We start from the raw sequence: 23787 nt of genomic DNA, 5'->3' as shown, positions 1-23787 counted from the left end.
GGAGCTTGGTTTTTGCTTCCTAAATGGAATGTTGTTGTTGGTAAAATATTGTAATCGCCAGATTTTCACCCTAAATACTCGTATCTTACGTTCTTGCTTCATAACAAAAAGAAATGACTTATTTATCCTGTCATAATTTTTGCTTCGACATCGGTCGTTTGCTCCGCTACACTGCTTCAAAATGAAACATCACTCTGCAAGTATCCGGCGAAATATTTATTATATATATTGGAGGCTATAGCGCCACCCTAGTCCCCTTTCGCCACTGAAGTCATAGCGTCAGTCTAGTACACGTGCCCGCCGCAAAACAGCGTCTCACTTAATAATAGTTAAGCTCACAATATCTCGCGATATCTCACGATATTTCATCCCTCTACATGCGTACTATGCTTAGTTTAGCCAGAGCGCATCCGATGGTACAAGCAAATTGAGCCAATCAAGAAGAAACAAGCGCGCAACGTCACGGCGATTGCCATCTTTCTCTATGTTCGTGTGTTATCATCGACCAAGTCAATAAACGGCAGTGAATAGTGACATTTTTCTTTTTGTATGTTTTTCTGTATTTGTATGTATTGTAGCTTTGGCTCTGCCCTCACTTACGGTGAAAGGGAACCAAACCACGAATCTGAGAGGAAGGTAATAGCCGCTCACACGCGTTTTACAGCACATACGCTCCCTGTGGCAGAAACCGGGACATCTAACGGGCACTGACCGCGTTTTGATGCGACCATGGTTCAGATTTATGGCAGAGAGCAGCTCCGCTGCTACACTTCGAAATGACTGGTAATGAGCGTCGCGGCGCGTTATAAAAGTTCCCGCGGCCAGTGCTAACGCCCTTTCCACACTGGTCGTATAGCTGAGTTGACTAAAGTTCTGACAACTGGCAATCTTTTCTTGTTCTTTTTGTGTCCGTATATAGTACACGTCCAGGTAATCGAGTTTCACATTCTTGGAAACAGCCATGATTAATTTGTGATCTCAGGGACCAACTTTGAATTCGCGCATAGGCGTAGAACGTATGCAGTTGACAATAAATGTTGTTCGAATCACCTCGCTTAAAGGCGCGTGCATCAATCCTAATCATCGCATAATGTTGTAGCTTGTATGCTCCCTCCGGCGTGCTGTTCAAGTCGTAATAAGAAAAAAAAATTACCACACTTTTACTAACATTCATCAAATTCTTCACGTTTCTTTTATTTGATGATTTTTTTCAGAACTTTGCAGCTTCTTTTAATTTTATTTCTTTTTATATTTTGCCGTGTATTTGTAACCTGTATTTTAAGTGTAGCTGCGATGCCACAAAAACCTGCGCGGGTACCTTTCAATAAAGTTTGTTTTACGCCTATGAATTGGACAATTGGTTGAATCCATTCTTTTTTTTATATTTTTTATAATAAATCATTTCAAGTAGCGCGAATCCCCTGGTGCGGGAACAACTTTATACTCTCTTCCTGATATCATTCCTAGGCGGAGGCAACGCATACCGGAGTAATTAGAAAGATTTCAAGAAACGCCTACGTGCAACATTGAGCTTTATGCGGAGTTCTGTGTGTGACGCCATAGGTCATATAATCAGAAAACTAGTAAACGTGGAGGTTAGATTCTAGCTTGTGCATTGTGTTTTCGTGACTATCCCGAATATACTCGTGATCATGTTGGACGTCACGGTTGTTATTTCGCTCAGGCTGGAGTCTGGGCTCTATGGAAACGGGTAGTGATGTTTGTTGAATTGAAGGGTTTTTATGAACCGAACAAATATATACGTTGCTGTATTATGTAATGAACGAATAATTATAAATTATTGCGAACATGCCACCCTTCAGTTCTGCTATCATAACTCAGCACTGGACTTTTTCATAACATAAAATTAGATTTTTTTAACTATTCCGTCTTTAGTTCTCTGGACAAACCAGGTCGGTTTGCTTTTTTTTTTTAAGATCTAGGAACTTGCAGTAATTGTCTTTCAAAACGTCCAGTGAGTTATTTTTATTTGTTAGAAGTTTGATTGCTCAGGCATCACAACTCTACTGAAAACACAGCAACTAATGCAATAGCAGGCTCAATTTCAGATTGACAAACAACACCATTACTTTATGTTATTATGTCAAAGATCAAGGTTCACTACATTCGAGCTACTCTTGTTTCTTATTTCAGATGAAGGACCTTCAACACGATCATATTGTTCGCTTCATCGGAGCCTGCATTGATCCTCCACACTGCTGCCTCGTCAAAGAGTACTGCCCCAAAGGAAGTCTTCAGGTAAATTTACGTTCATACAGCAACATCGCTCTGACAAAACGAGGTCTTTCTTGAAACATTGGTTGCAAAACGTTCACTTAATTATTACGCCCCACAGCAAAGTCTCCATCGACGATCTTGTGCCTTCGTGACCTCCTCCAATTTTTAAGTCTAATACTAGCTGACCGAAAGCTTAAACCCTGACTTCCACCCTTAATTATATGGCTGAACATCTTGCGTCGTACAGCGAGGGAGGGGTATATTATGTATTCGCTTTGTACTTTTTATGTCTAAAGCTGAATCCGGAAACAAAAATGTTTTTTTCAAAATACTGACTGTCGGCATCTGTGGAAATAATACGATGAAAATGAAATAATTAGAAAAAAGGGTCCATAGTGATGTATGCTTCATCCTCACATTTTCAAAAGCAAAATGTGAGTGCATGTATTTCTAGTTAATTGATAACTCTGGTCACTGCATTTACGCTTTAATTTATTAATGCATCTCCGTATATACACGTATACCTGGTATTTGAAGAAATAAAAACCGTATTAATATGTTTTGTTTTAATATAAAGGCCACCGGTAATAAAGAGATAACCAGTCTTTTGTAATGCGGAAGTTTTTATTTTGAAACTTTCTACCGAATCCTTGGATAATAACGACAATATGTTGGTCAGAGATATTAACTCGAATCTGGAAAATTTCTACTCATGCTTATTACATGAAGAGCCTAGCTATATTGTGAGTGCATCGCATACCTTCTGCCGATACGGGAATGTAGTACATAGGAAAAAGAACCTCGCATTTTTGTTTTTGCTATAAAGTAGTAGTTGAAGGACGGCAACACCTACTAGGAATATGACTATAACCTGATATCAAAGCAAGAAGAAATTACACAAATTGAAAAAGAAGAATCTTCGCATGCCGAATGTGAAATATGGTGTGTCTGTCCATTTTTATGATACTTCTTTTCATTTTTGGGGGTCTCAGATCTTACTTATGTATGCAATTTACCAGCCCGCCTTCGTTGTCACTGTAGTTTCAAAGGCCAATGATATAGTTTATTTTTATATTCATCTCATTAGCATTTTGTCGCTATGTTTATTCGTCTTCGTCGGCAAATGCAACCCGCCCGAATAAAATATATATTCCTTCGAAGGCTCGACTAGTACAATATAGTATAGGATCTTCGCCGACGTGACTCGATTCAACACACGCCACGCATGAACGGGCCTCGGCTGTTGTGGGACTCCAACTATGGCATCCTGTAAATTATCGCATCAACCCTGCAGGCGTCCACGCGGAGCCGCTGAGCCGTTTAATGCGGGAGCGACGCGACTTCACGAAGGCCTCGGAGGATCAATCATCCTGTCGCCTCCTTCGTCGACAAACTATGCGACTCCCGAATACCTAATTAGATGAGCGCGGACTCCCTCGCGCCTCCGGGGTTCGGGTCGTGCGCGCTGCTTCAATCGGCCCTGGAGGCAGGACTTCCATGCGGGATCGGGAAAGATGCCTTGGTGTGGACATTGACAGCTTAAGGAACGGAGGACGGGGCTCATAACGTTCCACTTCCTGCTTGCGGACTTCGTGCGTCGACGTTTCAGTTGGGCAGTGAAACAGTCTGATTGCTGCGATATAAGAAGAAGGTGCACTAGATTCCCCATTCCTAGCGTTTTTTGTCTACGTCTATTAGCTGAGTAAAAGGGCGTGAAGTGAATACCCTTTCCTTTTACTGTTGCTCTGTTTTACCTTTACCTCCAAGCTTGTGTCACGTGCAGCAAAAGCCAAGTTGTTGTGTTTTGTCTTTTAGAGCGCAGCTCTTAGGCGCCCGTTTCCGGCTTGAGCGGCGTCGGCGTCGCCGTCGTCGTCGCCGTCGCCGTCGCCGTCGCCGTCGGCGTAACCAAGGTCGCCCCAAGGTCACGTGACCCCCAGGACACGTGACCCCCCAAGGTTACGTTACCCCTCTCAAGGTCACCCCAAGGTCACGTGACCCCTCCCAAGGTCACCACAAGGTCACGTGATCCCTCCCAAGGTCACGTGACCCCCGAGATCACGTGGACCCCAGGTCACGTGGCCCCCTCCCTGAGGTCACGTGACCCCCTCCCCCCGAAGTCAGGTGACTCCCCCGGAGCATATTAAAGAATGAGGGGAGGAGGAGGAGAAGGAGGAGGAGGAGGAGGGGTCTACCCTCCCCTCAGTACCCTTCCCTCCTCCCCCTCAAGAGCTGCGCTCCAATTCGGCGTTACAGGGAGTTGTAAACGGCTTTCACTTTTTTCTTTGCTTTAAAAAAAAAAATTGAGAAAATGATTTATGTTATATTATAATAAATCTAAGGAATTTCACCGTCACATTTTGGCAAGAGGCTGTGCGACTTGTAAACGATTTCCGATCACGCGAGATTCTCATGGAGTAACGAGGCCGTTACTCTTTGCCTTCTCCATTTTCACGTGTTCCAGTAGGAACGAATCGCAGAGTGATCTAGTTCCGTAACTTTAGTTCCATCAGAAAGAAGAGTAAAATTCGCGTTAAAGGTATACTCGACAAGCTCAATCACAGCCATCCTGTCATTGCTTACAGCGCCGTTCCCGGAAAGCCTCCACACCTCAAGACCACGGTTTCCTTTCGCGCCTTCAAGGGCATTGCTCGCTAAATTCAAGGATCCCGAAACGTCTCGATCGAAAAGTTTACTCCGATCAATCGGCTTACGTGGCCGCCTAAGCCAGCCCTCGACGACGTCGCGTCCTCGATTCCCACCAGTATGCCTAGATTTCAGAGTGTTTCCAACTACTTGCTCGGGGTCACGTGGTTTATGGGACGCGTTTTTATTTATGTATTTATTTGGAATCCAGGTTCTGAGGAGGCGGAGAACGCGTCGATCGTCTGGAAGAGTCGCCACCCTTGGCTTAGCCTCTCTACCCGTTAACCTTCTCGTTGGTTTATGCATGCGCACGAGCAACCAATTTGCGCCCCAAGATTCCGCCATTATATTTCGAACGCTTTCCATGGTTTGCGTTGCTCCCTTTTTTAGACTAAGGCTCTACCTCCCCACAAGCGTCTGCTCCAACCAAGACGACGACGACGACGACGACGGCGGCGGCGGCGCTTTTGGGCTTCCACTCTACGGGAGCCGAGCGCATTGAGAAACTCCTGTTTACAGCGCCCCCGACTCCCGGAGCGAGAGTTGGGACAGGCTGTTTTCTAATTTGCCGCTGTAACGAGATTTGCAGAGAAAGCCTTTTCCGGCGGAGCGGAGAAGAGACACGAAGATGGTTCCTTCTCGTCGTCTCCTTCCCTTCTCGTCGCCGATCCTTTCTTCGAAGTGTCGGAACGGCGTCGCTCAGGCTCTATTTTCGAGCAGCCCGCTTCGAGATTCGGGAACGCGGGCGAAACCTATAGGAGGCAGGCCTTTTGTCTCGGAAGGCGGACGCTAGTGCCATTCACGACAGAGGCGTTGAGCTCTCTTTCTCTGCCGCTCATCTTGTCTAGAAGAGGCGTCGAGAATTCCGCCTTTCGCAGCCTGCGCACCACAGGATGCTTGGAAGGCGAAGGGGATTAAGTTCTCCGCTAATTGCACCCACTTGATATTGATCTGGAGAGTTCATTTCCTTTTCTATGCTCCTTTTTTTGTTTAGTTCTTCACTTTAGCGCGCGGCTTCCATGATTCCGTGCCACTTGCGGGTTCTGCGCGTCGAAAGAACGAAAAGGGGAGGCGGCGGGGGGGGGGGGGGGGGGGGGGATTAGAGCATACACTTTGAAAGAGGCGCGTTTTCATCCCTTCTAGTGACGCGCTCCAAAGCCGACATGAGAAGATGGGAGGAACGAGATATTTTTCCCCTTCTCCAGGCAGACGGGAAAAGGGTTCCGCGACGCGCGTTGTTTAATAAATGTTATTTAGTTAATAGAGATCCCGCGGGCGGCAAAGGCCGCTTGCCATTCCGTCTCTCAGCCCAAAGGTGCAGACCATTTTGTTTGCCTTGACATTTCTATGACTAATTTTGTCAAACGAGCGAACGAATTCGTTAAAAACAGAGAAGTTCCGGAGCAGTGCCAGCAGCGCAACGTACACTGGGCTAGATGGACGCCTCCGTATTGCGGAATCAGGTGTCGACCTCATTTTATCGTGTCAACGTTGACGACGTTATGAAAACCGCGGTAACTGTGTCCAAGGCAGGCAGGTTTTGCTGCCGGGTGCTTGCGTGTCTTTGCTGAGTTCGGTTTTGTTTTCTGCTGCCGAGTGCTACCAGGCAATCAATGTGGTTTTGTGTTTCTGCGCGCTAGCAACATAGCAGAAGCATCGCGATGGCAGTGTTGTGCGTTGTGAACGAAGATTGGAATTGTCGTCAATGCAACCGTGTGTTCGCGTATCAGTGGTGCGACACCAATATGAGATGACGCCAATTGTTGGGCATTGATGCCGCTGGTCGGGCCGTGATCGGAGGGGGCGGAGTGTCGCAGGTTGACATTCAGCTTTACAGTAAATAGTTTAAGACCGCTTGAGTCATTCCGGTGAAATCGATCAACCTGCGTATAGCCATGTTAGAACGCCGGTCTGAACCGTAGCTTCTATCGTACAGTGGCCAATGTAACTGTCGTTTGCAACGTCCTGTTGTCTCCACCCCGAGAGTGATTGTTTTCTGGGTAAATGACTGAACAGCATTAAAATATTGTCACGGGTGGTGACCAAAAAAACAGAAAATAAACAAGAATAAATAAACGTTTAATGTGGCGAACTTGTGCCAAAAATAAAAGGGTACAAAAGATAATAACAGAGCGTCGCGGGCGTCGAAGTCGGCGTAGCAGCACAGTCGAACGCTGGGGCGAAACTGACTGTGGCTCGCCACGCGGAGCCCCTTATATACGAGTGGTCTTCTGGAATAATCAGCGTAGAAACTTCGACGCGTAGAACATTCGGGCCTGGAACAAGTAACATGATTCTCGAATTCTCCAGAACACTAAATTGCAGGAATAAACAAAAGACACGTCACTCCCAGGATTCGAACCCTAGCTTTTCGCGTGGGAGGCAAGCGCGATAATCGTTAGGCCACGCGCGCGCTGCCTACTTGGCCAGCTGCGCGCGCAGCATTACTCCCCGCTTTAAAAAGTGCATCGACCCGATGCAACCCAAGAACAAAACAGATAAAAATAACGGTAGACTAGAGTCCTTTGGAACATATAAGGTCCACAGTCCTATCTAGCGTAGTACGGCTTCAGTCGCACGACGTGGACGACTTCCGGTCGTGGTGGGCGGCGTGATGATGTTCTTGTTCCGTCGGGCATCACATCGTAGTTCAGGTCCCCGAGTCGACGAAGCACATTGTAAGGTCCAAAGTAACGTTTCAGGAGTTTCTCGCTGAGACCGCGGCGGCGAATCGGTGTCCACACCCACACCCTGTCTCCGGGCTGGAAGTGGACGTCCCGACGACGAAGGCTGTAGCGGCCAGTGTCGATACGTTGTTGGGCTTGAATCCGGAGTCTGGCGAGCTGACGGACTTCTTCTGCCCTTTGGGCAACCACCTGGGCGTCGTCGCTTGCGTCGACAGCCGGTTCGTGGGGTAACATAGCGTCCAGCATTGTCGTTACCTTGCGCCCATGCACCAGTTGAAAGGGTGTCACTCCGGTGGTTTCTTGTACGGCCGTGTTGTAGGCAAAGGTGACATACGGCAACACCTCGTCCCATGTCTTGTGCTCCACGTCGACGTACATGGAAATCATGTCGGCGATGGTCTTGTTGAGTGTTTCCGTCAGCCCGTTGGTCTGAGGGTGGTACGCCGTGGTGCGACGATGGCTGGTGTGGCTGAGACGAAGGACTTCTTGTGTCAGCTGGGCCATGAACGAGGATCCACGGTCTGAGATCAGGACTTCGGGAGCGCCGTGCCGGAGGACAATGAATTCAATGAAAAACTTGGCAACTTCCGCAGCAGTTCCGAAAGGAAGGGCTTTCGTTTCGGCGCACCGCGTGAGATAATCTGTGGCGACGATGATCCAGCGATTTCCTGACGTCGACGGCGGAAAAGGGCCAAGTAGATCCATTCCGATCTGCTGGAAAGGTGCCGTTGGCGGAGGAATTGACTGCAAGAGTCCGGCCGGCCTCGTTGGAGGTTTCTTTCGTCGCTGGCATTCATGGCATGATCGTGTGTATAGGTGGACGGTTTTGGAGAGCTTGGGCCAGTAATACTTTTCACGAATACGGGCCAGAGTTCGGCTGTAACCAAGGTGTCCGGACGTCGGGTCGTCGTGGCAGGCTTGGAAGATCTCCTCTCGAAGGCCGGTCGGGATTACCACCAGCCACGTGGAGTTGTTGTTGCCGAAGTTCTCTTTTTAGAGAACTCCTTGTCTAATGGCGAAGGTCGGCAGGGCTCGTGAAAAAACGCGTGGTATGGCACTCCCACGCCCTTCCAGGTGCTCTATTAGTGCACGCAGCTCAGGATCGTCTCGTTGACGTCGGGCCATGTCGTCGCTGTTCACTGCGCCCAGGAAACACTCGTCGTCATCGTCGTCGCTGCTGTCGGAGGGTGTTTCGACGGGAGCTCTGGACAGGCAGTCGGCGTCGCTGTGCTTGCGGCCCGACTTGTAGACTACGGTCATGTTGAACTCTTGTAGTCGGAGGCTCCATCGCGCAAGGCGTCCTGACGGGTCCTTGATGTTCGCAAGCCAGCAGAGCGAATGGTGGTCCGTGACTACGCGGAACGGGCTTCCGTATAAGTACGGACGAAACTTCGTGATCGCCCAGACGACCGCAAGGCATTCTTTTTCAGTCGTGGAGTAATTTCGCTCCGCCTTGGACAATGTCCGACTTGCGTAGGCGATGACTCGCTCGGTGCCCTCTTGTACTTGAACCAGTACCGCGCCAAGTCCTGCGTTACTTGCGTCCGTGTGAATCTCGGTTTCCGCATCCTGGTCGAAATGTCCAAGAACAGCAGGCGCCTGCAGTCGTCGCTTCAGCTCGTCAAATGCCTGCTGCTGCTCCTCGGCCCATTCGAACTGCTCGGCGTCCTTCGTGAGGCTTGTGAGCGGTGCGGAAATCCTTGCGAAGTGTCGAACGAAGCGCCGATAGTAGGCACATAGCCCAAGGAACCTTCGCACGGCCTTCTTGTCCGTCGGCGCTGGAAATGCTGCGACGGCGCGAGTCTTCTCTGGGTCGGGGCGAACGCCTTCATTACTGACCACGTGACCTAGGAACTTCAGCTGGTCATAGGCGAACCGACACTTTGACGGCTTCAGGGTGAGTCCGGCGGTTCGTATGGCTTGGAGAACAGCTTGTAGTCGTCGCAGGTGCTCGTCGAAGTCGCTGGAAAACACTACGAGGTCGTCGAGGTAGACGAGACAGCTCTGCCACTTCAGTCCTGCCAGTACGGTGTCCATGACACGCTGGAAAGTTGCTGGCGCCGTGCACAGTCCGAAGGGCATCACCTTGAACTCGTACAGCCCATCCGGCGTGACGAAAGCTGTCTTCTCTCGGTCCCGTTCGTCGACTTCGATCTGCCAGTAGCCGCTCTTCAGATCCATCGATGAAAAGTATCGGGAGTGGCGCAGCCGGTCTAACGTGTCGTCGATGCGGGGGAGTGGATAGACGTCTTTCTTCGTCACCGCGTTCAGTTGCCGGTAGTCCACGCAGAACCTAAGTGTTCCGTCCTTCTTCTTAACCAGTACGACTGGAGAGGCCCAGGGTCTGCTTGAAGGTTGGATTATGTCGTCGTCAGGGCTGTAATGTACCTAGGTACAAGTAACTGGAAATCGGTATCTAGGTACTTTTGTTGTACCTGAGGTACAAACCTGGGTACTTTAATTTCTCGGTATCTGTATTTGTATCTTAGGTACATTCTCCAGTAACTTGTAACTAAGTGAAGCAACTTTTTACAAGTACTTTTCTATTCACTTCGTCAAAATGGTAGAAACTATAAATCTTGAAGTATTAACCCACTACCATGTGCCGTGATTAATATTGAGTTGGGTACGGCATTGGAGGCACTGACTTGATCGAACGACGTTTTTGCGAACGAAGCCCCGCCTATGATATTTCATCGAACCACGTGACTTAGTGAATGTAGGTGTTCATTTGAGCGAACGGTGAATTAGCGATGCGGTTCTAGCGACACCAATTTATTTAATCGCTTCGGAACTCCGTTTAGGAAAAATAGCGACCTGCTTCCTTCATCTCAAACCGAAATCGACTTCATTGCGTGCTTGAAGCTCCTCTGACTACCATACAAGGGAGGAGATAACTTGAACGATGTGCGCAGTTTCTGTTGCCCGTATCTTGTCCTGGTGGCGGCACTGCTCTGCCATAAATGCAATATAAAATATGATTACAAATAAATTATAATTACAATCGTAAAGCGATGTAACATTGTATATATCATACAGTTTACACTCAATAAATCGGACTTAAATTTTGCAGTTATCAAAATTAAAAGAGTGCCGAAAAAAAAAAAAAAAAAAAAAACCTCATTTTTTGCTGACTAACGAAAGAAAAAATAAAACGAGGAAGCTTGAAGCCTTTCGGTGGTCGTCGCAAAGGTTAGGTGCATATGCACTCGACTCATGCGTGTCTTCATGCGGGCGACGTCTTCTGGACCCGTCGGCGTCAGCACCGGCTCTGAGGGCAAGAACGTCAATAAGCGAGTTTCGGCGGTTTCGGCGTGACATGGTAAACAGTGGAAGCTGTGGCCTCGGTGAACCAATTGGAGTGTGGGGACAAGGCACGTGAGTACTCAACACCGACGTGGACATCGCATTGACACCAATAAAGCACATTTATCGAACTCGTTTTTTAGTGTATCCTTAGTATAAAAAGCTCTACTTCCAATATATTTTTACAAATTCGGGGAAGATAAATAAAGACAGCATCTTTAAAGTAACTGTACCTAGGTACATCTTTAAGCAAGTACCTAGGTGCGTACCTAAGTACATTCTCGTAGGAGTAACTGTAACTGTATCTTAGGTACATTTTTAAAGTAACTTTTACAACCCTGGTCGTCGTTCAGCATCTCTTGAACTTGCTCCTGGATCACTTCCCTTTCTTTAGCGGAGACTCTGTACGGTGACCGATGCACAGGCCGCGCGTCGTCCTCGGTAACGATGCGGTGCTTCGCAACGGTGGTTTGGCGCACCTTTGACGACGTGGCAAAGCAGTCTCGGTATTCGGTGAGGAGGTCACTGAGCTGTCGTCGTTTCAGGCCCAGAAGCTTAGGGTCAATGTCGAGCTGCGCTGGCGACGTACTGTCTTGCTGAGCTGGCGAGGATTCGTCAGTAATGGCGGCGATAGCGGCGGAGTTTCGGAGTTCCTCGACCTGGCCCACGGCTGTACCTTTCGTGAGGTGTTGCGCTTCATTTCGAAGTTCGTCACGAGGACCACAGTGCGGCCATTCTGAAGTTCAGCAACCCCTCTTGCGACGCCTATTCCTCTTCCAAGAAGCAACTGGAGGCTTCCTTCGAGCAGAACTTCGCCGCAGAAAGCTTCGGTGATCCCGACGGGTACGAAAACACTCGACCGCGGCGGTAAGTTCACGTGGCTTGCGAGGACTCGGACCGCAGACGACGTCGCTATGGGTTCCTCCGGTGGCGAAACAGGTTTTCGTAGCGTTAACCGGTTTGCTCCGAGGTCGATGACGGCGCCATACTCGCAGAGGAAGTCCATTCCGAGGATAACGTCCCTGGAACAGTCTTGCAGAACGACGAACTTCACAGGGCACGTCTCACCGTGGATCTCGACGCGACCAGTGCATCGCCCGACTGGTGTGATGAGGTGCCCACCGGCGGTTCGTATTTGAGGGCCTTCCCACGGCGTTGTCACTTTTCGCAGGCGGCGAGAGAGCCTCCCACTCAAGACTGAGTAGTCTGCTCCGGTGTCCACGAGTGCCGATGCGTCGTGGCCGTCGATAATGATGTGTAGGTTGTTGGACACCGATGCAGGGACGTCGTTGTGATGCGTACCGTCGAGAGAGTGGGAGCGCTCCGGCGTTCTTGGAGGCTCTTTACGTCGGTCGTCTTCGGCAACTCCACCTCCAGGGGTTGCCGCGCCTAGTTTCCCCGGCGTGGAGCGAGGGGCGACAGGCTTTCACGTCGGGGTCGGTGCATCGGCGAGGCTGGACGTCGTGGCGACGGTGACCGGAACTCTCGGCGGGACGCTGGCTCAGGGGACTGAGGTCGTCGCAGGTACTCGTCGATTTCCCGAGGGCGTTCACCATAACGTGGCCGCGGGTCGTTCGGGTGGAACCCGCGCAACCCGAGTCGTCGGTACGGGCATCGGCGGTAAGTGTGGTCTGCTTCCCCGCAGTGGAAGCACAGGGGGCGTCGATCGGGCGTCCTCCACACGTCTGTTTTTCTGGGTGCGGGCTGTTCCGGACGGACGTACGGGACCCGCTCTTGTCGTCGGAGGTAGTGTGGCGTTGGGGCGTCTCGTCGAGGTGGCGGCGTGTATTGGTGAGCAGCCGGTGGTGGTCGTCGGGCTACTGAAGCGTAGGTTACCACCGGTTCTTCTGGTTCAGCGATGTCGACAGGAGACTCCGGTTGAATGGCACGCTGCACTTCTTCTTTAACGAGCTCGGTGAGTGGGAGCGCAGCTGGTCGTTCTGCTGCCGGCACCAACTTCCTCAGCTCTTCGCGGACAATGTCTCTGACCATCTCACGGATCGCAGTGGGGTCAGAGTTGCCGGAACTGATGCTGCAGGTAGATGGTGAAATCACGGTGACGCCATTATACCGCTCGTAATGGCTCGCCCTTGCGGGGAGCGCCCTTTCAAGGTTGGTTGCCTCCGAGATGAAGCTTTCCACCGTCGACGGAGGGTTACGGACAAGGCCGCCGATAATGTCATCCCGGACACCTCGCATGAGTACCCGCAGCTTCTTTTCATCTGTGGTCTGCGGGTCGGCGCGGGCGAACAGGCGGAGGACGTCTTCAGTGAAAGATGTCACGCTTTCCTTGGGTGCCTGGTTTCTCCCTCGAAGCAGGTCTTCGGCGCGCTCACGTCGGTGTTGACTGACAAATGTTTTCTTCAATTCGTTCTTACAAACTTCCCACGTGGTCAAGGCGACTTCGTGATTTTCATACCACTGCCTTGCCGTTCCCTCCAGTGAGAAGTAGATGTTCTGGAGGCGCTGCTCATCAGTCCATCCGTTGTGGCGGGCCACTCGGTCGTACTGCAGGAGCCAGTCTTCTACGTCTTCGTAGAGTTCACCGTGGAAGGGGGCAGCCGTCCGCGGTGCGACGGGCATGTAGATGACGGTAGAAGCGGCGGGGGCTTGTGACTGGTTGGCCATCGTCGGCCTCGTTGGCTGCCTGGTCCGGGGTGGCAGAAGTCCGTGTTCCGGGGGTAGACCTTAAGCGCGGCGACTGGATCGGATCTCGATCTGGTCTTCGCTCGGTCCTCGGGAGGCTGGGTCCGGACTTGCACTGCGGGAACTCGGAGGGCTGCGCTGCACGGACATGCGGGACCCCGCACCTCCACCAAAATGTCACGGGTGGTGACCAAAAAAAACAGAAAATAAACAAGAATAAATAAACGTTTAATGTGGCGAACTTGTGCCAAAAATAAAAGGGTACAAAAGATAATAACCGAGCGTCGAAGTCGGCGTAGCAGCACAGTCGAACGCTGGGGCGAAACTGACTCTGGCTCGCCACGCGGAGCCCCTTATATACATGAGTGGTCTTCTGGAATAATCAGCGTAGAAACTTCGACGCGTAGAACATTCGGGCCTGGAACAAGCAATTAGATTCTCGAATTCTCCAGAACACTAAATTGCAGGAATAAACAAAAGACACGTCACTCCCAGGATTCGAACCCTAGCTTTTCGCGTGGGAGGCAAGCGCGATAATCGTTAGGCCACGCGCGCGCTGCCTACTTGGCCAGCTGCGCGCGCGGCAATATGACTGAAAGTGCGTATATCTGCAACCTAGAATTTTACCCAAACGACAAAAAAAAATTAAAAGAAAGCTATCCTTTATTTTGAGGGTTACATATACAGCGGTTCCTGGCGAAACTTCCCTCCGAGTGGTGCGCTGGAACGAGCTCTAGAAATTTTCGAGCTCACCGCGGCGTAGCTCCGTGCACTTAACACCTGCCGCAAGTCGCGGCTTTGACTGCATTCGAGTTGATCGAAAGGCGATTTCTCTGTTGGTCAAGCATCGCTTCCAGCTGAGTAAATACCTCCTCTGCATAGATTTTTTCAAGACCACAATTGCAGTCACACCCAAACAGCACAAATAGAAAAACAAATACTACGATAAAAAATTGTCGACGACGTTCGCGCGGGGAAGCAAACACGTAACATGGAACTGCAGTGAAGCGGCGTGTTTTATTGGCTTTAAAAACATTATCGCATGAGTGTTTACTTTTTACTATGAGATTCATCCCCTGGGACGTTCAAAATACTTTCAAAGGTATGACATTTCTGAAGAAAAAACTCACATGATGGCAATATTATTTATTGCATAGGTGGTCACCGAGAAATTTCGTACCTTCAAAACGACGAGTATAAAAGGCTGCAATGCAGAGCTCATAATTAATAACCGGGTTAGTGTACTGCTGTGTTGATGCTCGTACTCCCCCCCCCCCCCCCCCCCCCCCCACCCCCACCCCGCCGACCTGCGTTCACGCCGCTACGCGGCGACAGTCTGCGGCAACTCATTACAAAAGTATTAGCCCACCTGTCCGACCCTCTTATGCAGCTTATCACGGAAAAAAAGCTAATCTGAGCTGTTGATGACACTATTTGTCGGTGAAACAATCTGTTGTTGAAACACCGCATATCAATATAACAATCTGTTAATGAACCGTCGTTCGATGAACTGAGTGCTACCGCTCGTGTACCGACGTTCGCATATCGTACCTTCGCCGAGAAATGTTAGCGCGTCTCATGCATCAAGTTGCCGGTGATCGTTGCCAAACCGAGTGATGTCGTCCGGCATTGAAAATCGCAGTCGCGAGGATACCGCCGACGTCGGACTAGCGATGCCGCTTAAGCGGGCGCAAACATGGTCCTGGGAGCCGCTATTTTTTTAACTTTGTTCGTTTGGCTTTAACCAACTTCTCATCACAAATCCTCCTTGGAGGAGCGCAAAGACTCTTTGCGTACGCAAGCAATTTCCGAAAACAGCGTACGCAAAGCGCAAAACGTAAATAGCGTTCGGCGCATGCGTACGCTATTCTTCGCGTACGCAAAACTTTAGCGTGCGCTATTCTAAAACTCTCTATTGTTTCTTCTTACTTTGTTGTGGTTGTTGCTTCTTTCACGTGAAGAAAACAGATCAAGAGTGTTGCAGGTCTCAGCCACAGGACCGAAACTAAAAAAAGGCATGGATTATTTTATTCGTATGGATAGATGGACGTGAACGACGTAGCCCATTGAATTGCGCAAGGGCTCGCCTCACATAGGAGGAGTTTTAACATATGATGCGTTTACGCGCTGAATTTCATGAAAAAATGTAATGCTCGAGTGTGACGAACGAACACGCAGGCCACGTGAACATAAGGACAGGCATCCCCAGTTTATTGGGTGCATAATTAGACAACAATTTATACATGATTATAACATATAAGAGCACACAGTCGAAACAAGGAAGATTCACCACGGAGCTCAGCGGGAATCGAACCCCAGACTATGGGATCTGGAGTCCGACATCTTTGGCTTGGCGCCACAAGTACGAGATGAACGAAAGCGCAAGGAACTGAGTTAAGTACGATTCGCCGCCGACTGTCGCCTGCGGTAACACGCGATTGTCCACGGCAAGTGATAATTAATCCAGCATATAGTTAAGCCTCTGTTGTACTTCGACTTCGAACGCAGCAAACTCGGCGTAGCGCAGCGCATACGTATACCGATTGGTCGCAGATATCGAGTTCTTGCTCGCCGGCGGACGCCGGCGAGCAAGAACTCTTGTCCAGCTCGCTTGTTCTTTGCATTTAATTGCATTATAATTATAACATTAAATTGCAAGCTTCACCCTTGTCGGTGTTAGACTGGTGGCAGCTGAAAAAAAAAACCCTTTTGCTCTACTGACGTCTAACTCCTGGTTAGCTCAGTTGGTAGAGCGCTCCATTTGTAATGGAGAGGTCCCGGGTTCGATACCCGGACCAGGCGGATTTTTTCGGTCGCTCACCAGTCATCTACCTGCGTTTGGAGATTTGTGTTTGTCCTTTGTCCCTCTTGTTCCCCTTCTCCAGGGATTATTTTCGTCAATGGAAGCCCCACGTTCTGCGCTACGCTACGTTCGCTGCTCTCAACGTCGGAGTAAAAAAAAAACCTTTAGTCCGCACGCTCCCATCGGAAGTGAGTGATGCTTTACCTTAGTCCCTAGTCGACCGTCGACGCCGAGTCATACTTAGACCAGCGTAATTAGTCCGCGGGTGACAGCCGGTGGCGAGTCATACTTAGTGCGGAGTATACTTAACCCACCAGCGACCATTGGCGGGAATTCATACATAGTCGAGTGTATACTTGGTCTGCAGGCGACCGTTGGCAGTCATTCATACTTATTCCGCAGAAAACCGTCGGAGGAGAATTATACATAGTTCAGTATATTTGGTTCGCTGGCAAGCGTCTGTGGCGAGTCCAGCGTACTTAGTTCGTCCGCAGGCAAAGTCGGCTATGACTCATACTCAGTCCAACATAATTATGCATAAATCAAATCAAAGCCGGCACTGCGATCGCATGAAGTCAATTAAGCAGTCTGTCTGTGAACTGCAACGTCCCGGCGCCAGTTCAATTTTTTTGTTGCTTTCATATGACGAGCTATGTAGTCATCGCAAGAAAAAAGCGTAGGAACGCGGCGCCTTCATTGTGCGTGGTTGGTTTAGTCGGCGGTAGCAAACGTATAAAAGCAATGAGTGACGTGACGATGCACTTTTGGCACTGCCTATTGATTGACTCCATCGAATAGGAAAGCAAAGAACTGTTTATACCAAAGAGCTAGGGTATCTCGGAAGTTAACTATCCCCCATGGTTCTCAAAGCAACTTGGACAGTGGTTAAGACACAAACTATACTTTCATCGTCTTTATCAGGAAACTGAATTATCAGATTGGTATACAATTTATAGTCAGTGTTGATCATTGGCGAAAAGATTGTTTGAGCAAGGTAAGCGAGAGCGCGATAACATTATGGAGCAATCATTGCGCACACGGCCGCAGTGCGTATGGAAATATGTCAAGGACAGCACGTAAGATAATGTTGCCACTAACACACTGCAAAATGTCGAGGATTTTTATTAAGATCTGGTTCATGTATCGAATTTTTTCGCTAAGCATTTTAGCTCTTGTTTCAATACTGAGGATTGCCCGTCGCCATGCTCGGATACAAACTGCATATATATTTTTTTCGTCTTATCGTTGAAATAAATGAAGGTGTAGTATTAAAGGCTATTAGAATATTGTAACCGAAGTTGTTTGCAGGAGGGGATGGAATTCCAAATTTTATTGTAAAGGGTTGTGCTGAACTACTTTGTCCAGTGTTGCTTCACATCTTTAATTTGTCAAGTGAGTCGAAAAGGTTTCCTGCCGCTTGGAGACGATCTATCGTAGTTTCGTTGCATAAATCGGGTGACCGTTCGGCGGTTACTAATTATCGACCTGTCCCTGTACCTTGTAGTTTAACAAACAAAAATTTTCGAAATTGTTTTGTCCAATCGGCTTTATACACATTTTAGTCATAAGATTATTTCAGAACAGCACGGTTTGATGAAAGGCCGATCTCCGGAGACTAACCTGTGCTCCTTCTTGAATTATATCGTACCCTTTGTACGTAGCTAAAGCCAAGCAGATGTCGTGTTCTTCGATATGACTAAAGCATTCGATAAACTAAATCATCAGCTACTTTTGAGAAAGCTGTGCAACTACGGTCTGTGTTATAAGAACGATCGGCTTTTCGAAGGTTATTTATCTCATCGGGTAAATTTTTTGCGAGTGTCGAGCTGCTTATCTGCTCCCTTTTTATCTTCACCGGGTGTTCAACAAAGCAGCAATCTTGGTCCCTTGTTCTTTTTAGTTTTCGTAAACGATACATCTTCCGCCATTAAACATGTGCAATTACTGTTATTCGCTGACAACATTAAGTTGTTTAGTGTGGTTAATAGCGTAAAGGACTGTGACCGTCTACAGTGTGATAAAAATTGAATTTCGGCGAGGTGATCTCTGAAAGACCTTGTTTTGAATGAAGCGGAGACATAAAGTATGTCATTTTTGAGAAAGCTAATTACTGTGACCTTTTCTTATACGCTAGACGGCAACGCTATTGCTCGTGCTCCTGTGATTCGAGGTTCGGGAGTGTATTTGAATCCTGCATTTAAATTCAATCATCATGTCATTGTTATAACGAATGCATCTTTTAAAGTTTTGGGAGCCATTATACGCGTAACATGCAATTTTTTTAATTCACTTCGCTTTTTACGTTTGTTTTGCTCACTCGTGCGTAGTCGTATTGAATACCCCTTGGTGGTCTGAAATTGTATTGGAGTTACAAATTCATGTATCATCGAGCGTGCTCAAACAAAATTTATTCGTGTACTTTGTGACTGCTACTTTTATTTAGACTACTACTACGGTTATGATAAAATATGCAGACTGATGAAAGTGAATACATTCCATAAAATAAGAATGCGACATGATTTGAAGTTTCTGCGCAGGTTCGCGAATGGAATAATTGATTTATGTGTATTACTTAGTTGCATTTACTTACGCGTTCCTCGGATTTCTTGTAGATCGCATACAATGTCTTATCCTACTGAATAGCATAAAGGAGAAACAAAGACATGGCTTTAATTAACGTATAGCCATTGTGAATAGATTGTTGCAAATAGTAGCCTTGATATTTTTTATGACGCGCGTAGATTAAGAAATTCTGTCGATTTTGTTGTGTTGTTCTAAAGTGTATCTTCCTATTTATATTTTTGTTGTGCTTTTACATACTAATCTAGAAAGTGCACCACTAAAAAGACGTCATGCTGTTTGTGGCCCCCTAAACATGAATGAATGAATAAATGAATTGAGTGCCGAATGCGGTGGGACCTAAATTCAAACGGAGAGTAAACCGCCGGCGACTTTCGGCGGCGAATACTTAGTCCAGCATATCTAGTCCGCAGGCGACCGTCTGCGCGCGCAGCTAATTCCAGACAAAGCGCAGCTCCCTACATGAAGTCACGACATCCAAGGGGGCGAATTTATAAGTTCATAAGGTATACCAAGTGAAAGCGTAACGGGCATAATACGTCAGAACTTCGAACAAAAGTCGATGCTGACTGCCAGTTCGTCTGCTTCTTTTACAGGAATTGCGATGATGTGAGAACGCCGAGCTCTTATTGCCTGATTAAAAAATTAGCGGGTAGACCTCAAGGCATCTAGCACTGGGGTCTACCCATTATCCTTTGAATCAAAACCAATCAGAGCTCGGCGTGGTTCTCACCTCACCTGAACTCCTACGCAAGATGCAGAACTTGCTCACCGCAGTGATGAAGGGCGTGATAAGCCTCCTCTCCTCGCGATTACTTCGAGGGCAACTCTGGCCAAAAACGAAACCGAAACAAATAAGTGGTATTGCTTTATTGGCACGAAATATGATTAGAACCGAAATATTCCGATTAAGAGAGGCCGCGCTGCACTAAAACCGATTTTAAAGATACGGCCAGCTGCTCTTTAGCCAGCGGCAAGCAGATTATCTCTTAGCCCAGCAACCATGGAGCAGCACCCTTGTGACGTCACGTCGCGGTGGAGCTGCGGTTGATTGGTTGTACGGCGTACCACAGCACCTTTGAGACGTCACGTCGTGGCCGTGCGGCTTCTGATTAGTGTTCCCGTCCCTCTAAAAGATAGTCTGGGTTTGGCTTATGCGGCAAAACCCAATTCCGGCTGGAAGTATGATTTCGGGCGTGCGCCCGAAATTAATTTTTGAGGCGTAATATTTGTAACACCAGACACAATGTCGAAAACAAAATAATACATTGTAATTCAAGACACTGGTTTAGCTGAAAACGATGGTAACCCTAAATTCAAAAGTATTGACCTGAGTTGCCCTTTCACTTATAATTTACAACGAGGGGCTCCTGATAATCCAATAGCACCAAGAATTCAAACCCCTACCCGGACCCTTCCAAGACGCAGAGCACATAAACAAAAAACTTTATATTAAAACATGCTCTTCACGCACTCTACTCCTAAGACAATTTAGTTAATCTCCTCTTCATCACTCTTATGAACCCGGAGATCTCAAGAGCGTCGTGTGAGCAGCGCATCCGAAACCGCTCAAAGTTTCCCGCAACCAAGCATTGCAAATCATAACGCCCGCATAATGCACGCACGGTAGATTCTGTGCTTCCCGGCTTTATCACAACGACCAAGGCAAGTTTTTTTTTAAATCTCCGATGCCTTTTTACATTTTCCGGATAAACCTCCTTAAAAGTAAAATTTATTCGAGCGTCCGGTTCGTGTGACGGATGCGCCTCTTCGCCATCTCTCGGGGGTCGCGCGCACCATCCGAGTCGATGCGCCTTTTTTGAAGTTTTTTCGCTGTCTCTGCTCTCCCAGCCAAGCAATCTGAGCACTGGAGCTGTCAATCTCATTGGCCGTTTGGGTGATCGGCTGGCGCCCAACTTTTTGTGGCCGACAAAAAAGGCTCAGGTAGAAATTGGTTACAGGATTGTACATACTTTAATCTTCGTGCCCGCCCTGCGGAATGCACGTTCGCACAGAAATAGTTTGTTGTTTTGTATCTAGCGAAGTCGTCAGCCCATCTGTGACATCTTTTTGTAACTGCATTTTGAGACTGTTTAAGCAGCAAGAAAGTATATAGTTTTGTACCCCACGCGTTGCTTGTGGATGCACGGAATGACTGCGCAGTTGTATGTTTGAGTAGTTGTATTTTCTGTATTTGGTTTCCAGTTGACTCTGAGATTGGAAAATCTGTATGAAACTGAAATGTAAAAGCTTTCTAACTGCGTACAACAGCACATATAGAATATCGTACCTTTTAATTTACCGATTTATTTCAAGCTGATCTGCCTCACGATCGTGTATAAGAAAAGGCAAGAAAGCACCAATCTGTTCACGCTATAGACCAGTGTCTGCTCTGCTCCATGTGGGCCGACATGTTTTTTTTTTTATATTTGCGTTTATAACGCCATGACAAGCGCTTTTTTGAAGACTCCGTTGTTTGTTTATAAAGCCTGGAACATATTGTAGTGCAAGAACGTCAGAAATCCAGAGTCACGAAGCTTCAAGAACAACAACGATGCCAAGACTGCTGTAAAAAGCGAAAATCCTGTTTTATGCGCAGCCCCTCTTCATATAGGGCCTGCGTTTGAGAATTTTATTTCCTATTTTTATCGATGGGGTCCAGGACGTCGGACACTGGTCTACAGCTGTGTCGCGCTATGTAAGTGCCACATGTTGCATTAAAAATAGAACACTGTTATGGGCTTAACATATTTTCCTTGGCGTGGACTAGAGGATACTGGCGTCGACGCGGTTTCGGTCTTTGAAAAGTTAAGTCCAAGCTTGGATATAAAGGCCTTTCAATTAGAAATTTCTCCCTTGAACTAGTAGTAAAACCGAAAAAAAGCCAGTCAACAAAACACGCAGCGCATGGGGTTTGTATCTCGGTTAGCGCGAGATGTTCGGTCAAAGGTATATACACACAATAGATACTTTGGCGGTAGAATTCTGAAAATAATTCATTTCTAATTCAACACTAATGAAATTAAATTTAATTCAAATGTCTCTGCCTGTGCACTATAAAATTAGCCATTTCTTTCATTTACCATAATTTCTATGTTTTCCACCCCTGGCTTTCGTACGTGGACAGGGCTAAAGGAGTCGGCGCACATGTCGACCTGGTCTGAGAGGGCACTTGAGACCACAGAGCTGATTGCATTACTTTGTGCGCGTCTCACCGAGACCCCGACGCTGGCTTCCTAATCAAATTTGGGGATGAGGGCCAGGAGGGCGCACAACTCTCGTCGCATTTTGGACTACATTTTTTTTCGGCGAGCCTTTGCTGGAAGAAACCCCTGACCGACATCCCGATGGAGACGAGGAGTGGTCACTCGCCATTTGCGGCCAGAGTGCCCGGAGTTGATAATTTTGTTTCGGGTCACTGGCGTCGAGTAATACATATACTCGGCCTAGCCGCGTTCAGGAGGCACTGAACTTAAGTGGAATAAATGTATATAAATGAACGTAAATACAAGAAAAGACAAAAACGCGATATTATTGTTAGGAGGGCACCCATCCTTAAACCTGCCGGTTCTTATTTCTCGAGTTTGTCTTTCGCGAGGTTATTTTGTATGTCACAGTGCTTGACGCGAAACACTGCTGGCGTCCCGCTATTGTGACAAATTAGGAGAACGCTCGGCCTTCAAAAAGCGCCATACTTCGTTTCACCTCAAATCAGAAAGCGTCAAAAGCGCACCATAACAATGTTCGTCATCTTTCTGCACCTGTTTTATCATCGCTGAACCAGTCATAACAAAAAGCCCAATGTCTAGTGCTTCTGACGCTGCTCGATTCGTCGCATTAGATGGCGTCTGAATTTAAGTTGAAACAAAGTCTAGACCAACTCAACTCACTGACGTCACGTCATTCCGGTGGCACTCCTGCCGGTACTGCTCATGCGCAAACGCTTAACTCCTCGCGATTTTGGCTTGTGCGCACGTGCAGTGGCCTCACCTGGTGCGGGCAAAGCGGGCTTGTTTGCAAATACTGTGTTGGTGTATAGCTGTAGTTTGTTTTTGCTTTGGCGTGCGAGTACGTTTGAGGCTCACAAGACGTCGAAGCGTTGTCGAAGGTTGGAAGCTCGAGTTGGAAAGATGGGACAAGTGAAGCTCGCCCTTGGCCGTTCTCACCTTGTCAGCAGCCATACGTTTTCCCTAAAACTTTGTTAGTCAGCAGTCAGGATCTGCTGGCGAACGCGACAATAGCTAGGGGGCACGATTCCCGTGTTAAGCGAGAGTGGCGTACGCGGTGCTTCAGCATTGTTAAAGTCCCACTGTCAAAATGCTGGAGGTAGCGCGACGTTTCTTTATTTTGTTGCTGGCTCGTATTTGAGTAGTTTTTGGTATTGAAATAGCTGCTAGCAGTGGTGCCTTTGCATAAATCAGCTCTCATAAACAGTGCCTTAACAACTGGCACAGGGAGAAACCTTACGTTACATAGAAGGCGTCGCCTCAGTTTTTCGCGATTCCTTATATAATAGAATTACATTGTGCAATGCCCACTGCCCCCTGCTTCAAAGCTTAGGGCACTACCTAAAACGTTTTGTGAAACATGAATGTTACAAAACTGACTAGTATATAATGTTACTGTTGCAATTGAGTAATATTGCTTACGATACTAGAGCAAGCTCGACACCGCTATACACAACGCAGTCTTGAGTGCATCAACAGAGGCACTTCAGATGTTTTATTTTCAGTTAAACAAAGCGATTCTTTGACATTTCGGCAGTGCAAGAGCGGTTGGCGAAATATAAAGTAACATAACATGCAGTCTTTACTAAATTATTTTGTGCTACAAGTAATATGAAGTAGCCGGCAATGTTACAGCGCCAACATCTACATTGCTTTC

At 47.8% G+C, this 23787-nt stretch overlaps 1 protein-coding gene across 1 annotated transcript in view; it reads left to right on the top strand.

Moving 5' to 3' along the window:
• The first annotated feature begins 2154 nt into the window (after positions 1 to 2154).
• LOC8043725 (atrial natriuretic peptide receptor 2) overlaps positions 2155 to 23787 on the top strand; it is a 122721-nt gene continuing 101088 nt past the window's right edge. Inside the window, exon 1 of the mRNA XM_040215781.3 lies at positions 2155 to 2259. Within this exon, the coding sequence (XP_040071715.2) occupies positions 2155 to 2259 (105 nt within the window). The remainder of the gene's footprint in view (positions 2260 to 23787) is intronic.

This window comes from Ixodes scapularis, unplaced genomic scaffold (assembly GCF_016920785.2).
Source record: "Ixodes scapularis isolate PalLabHiFi unplaced genomic scaffold, ASM1692078v2 PGA_scaffold0__279_contigs__length_252992795, whole genome shotgun sequence".
In the NCBI taxonomy this organism is placed as follows: domain Eukaryota; kingdom Metazoa; phylum Arthropoda; class Arachnida; order Ixodida; family Ixodidae; genus Ixodes; species Ixodes scapularis.
Note: the sequence above shows the minus strand (reverse complement) of the source record. Positions and strands in the feature narration are given on the sequence as shown.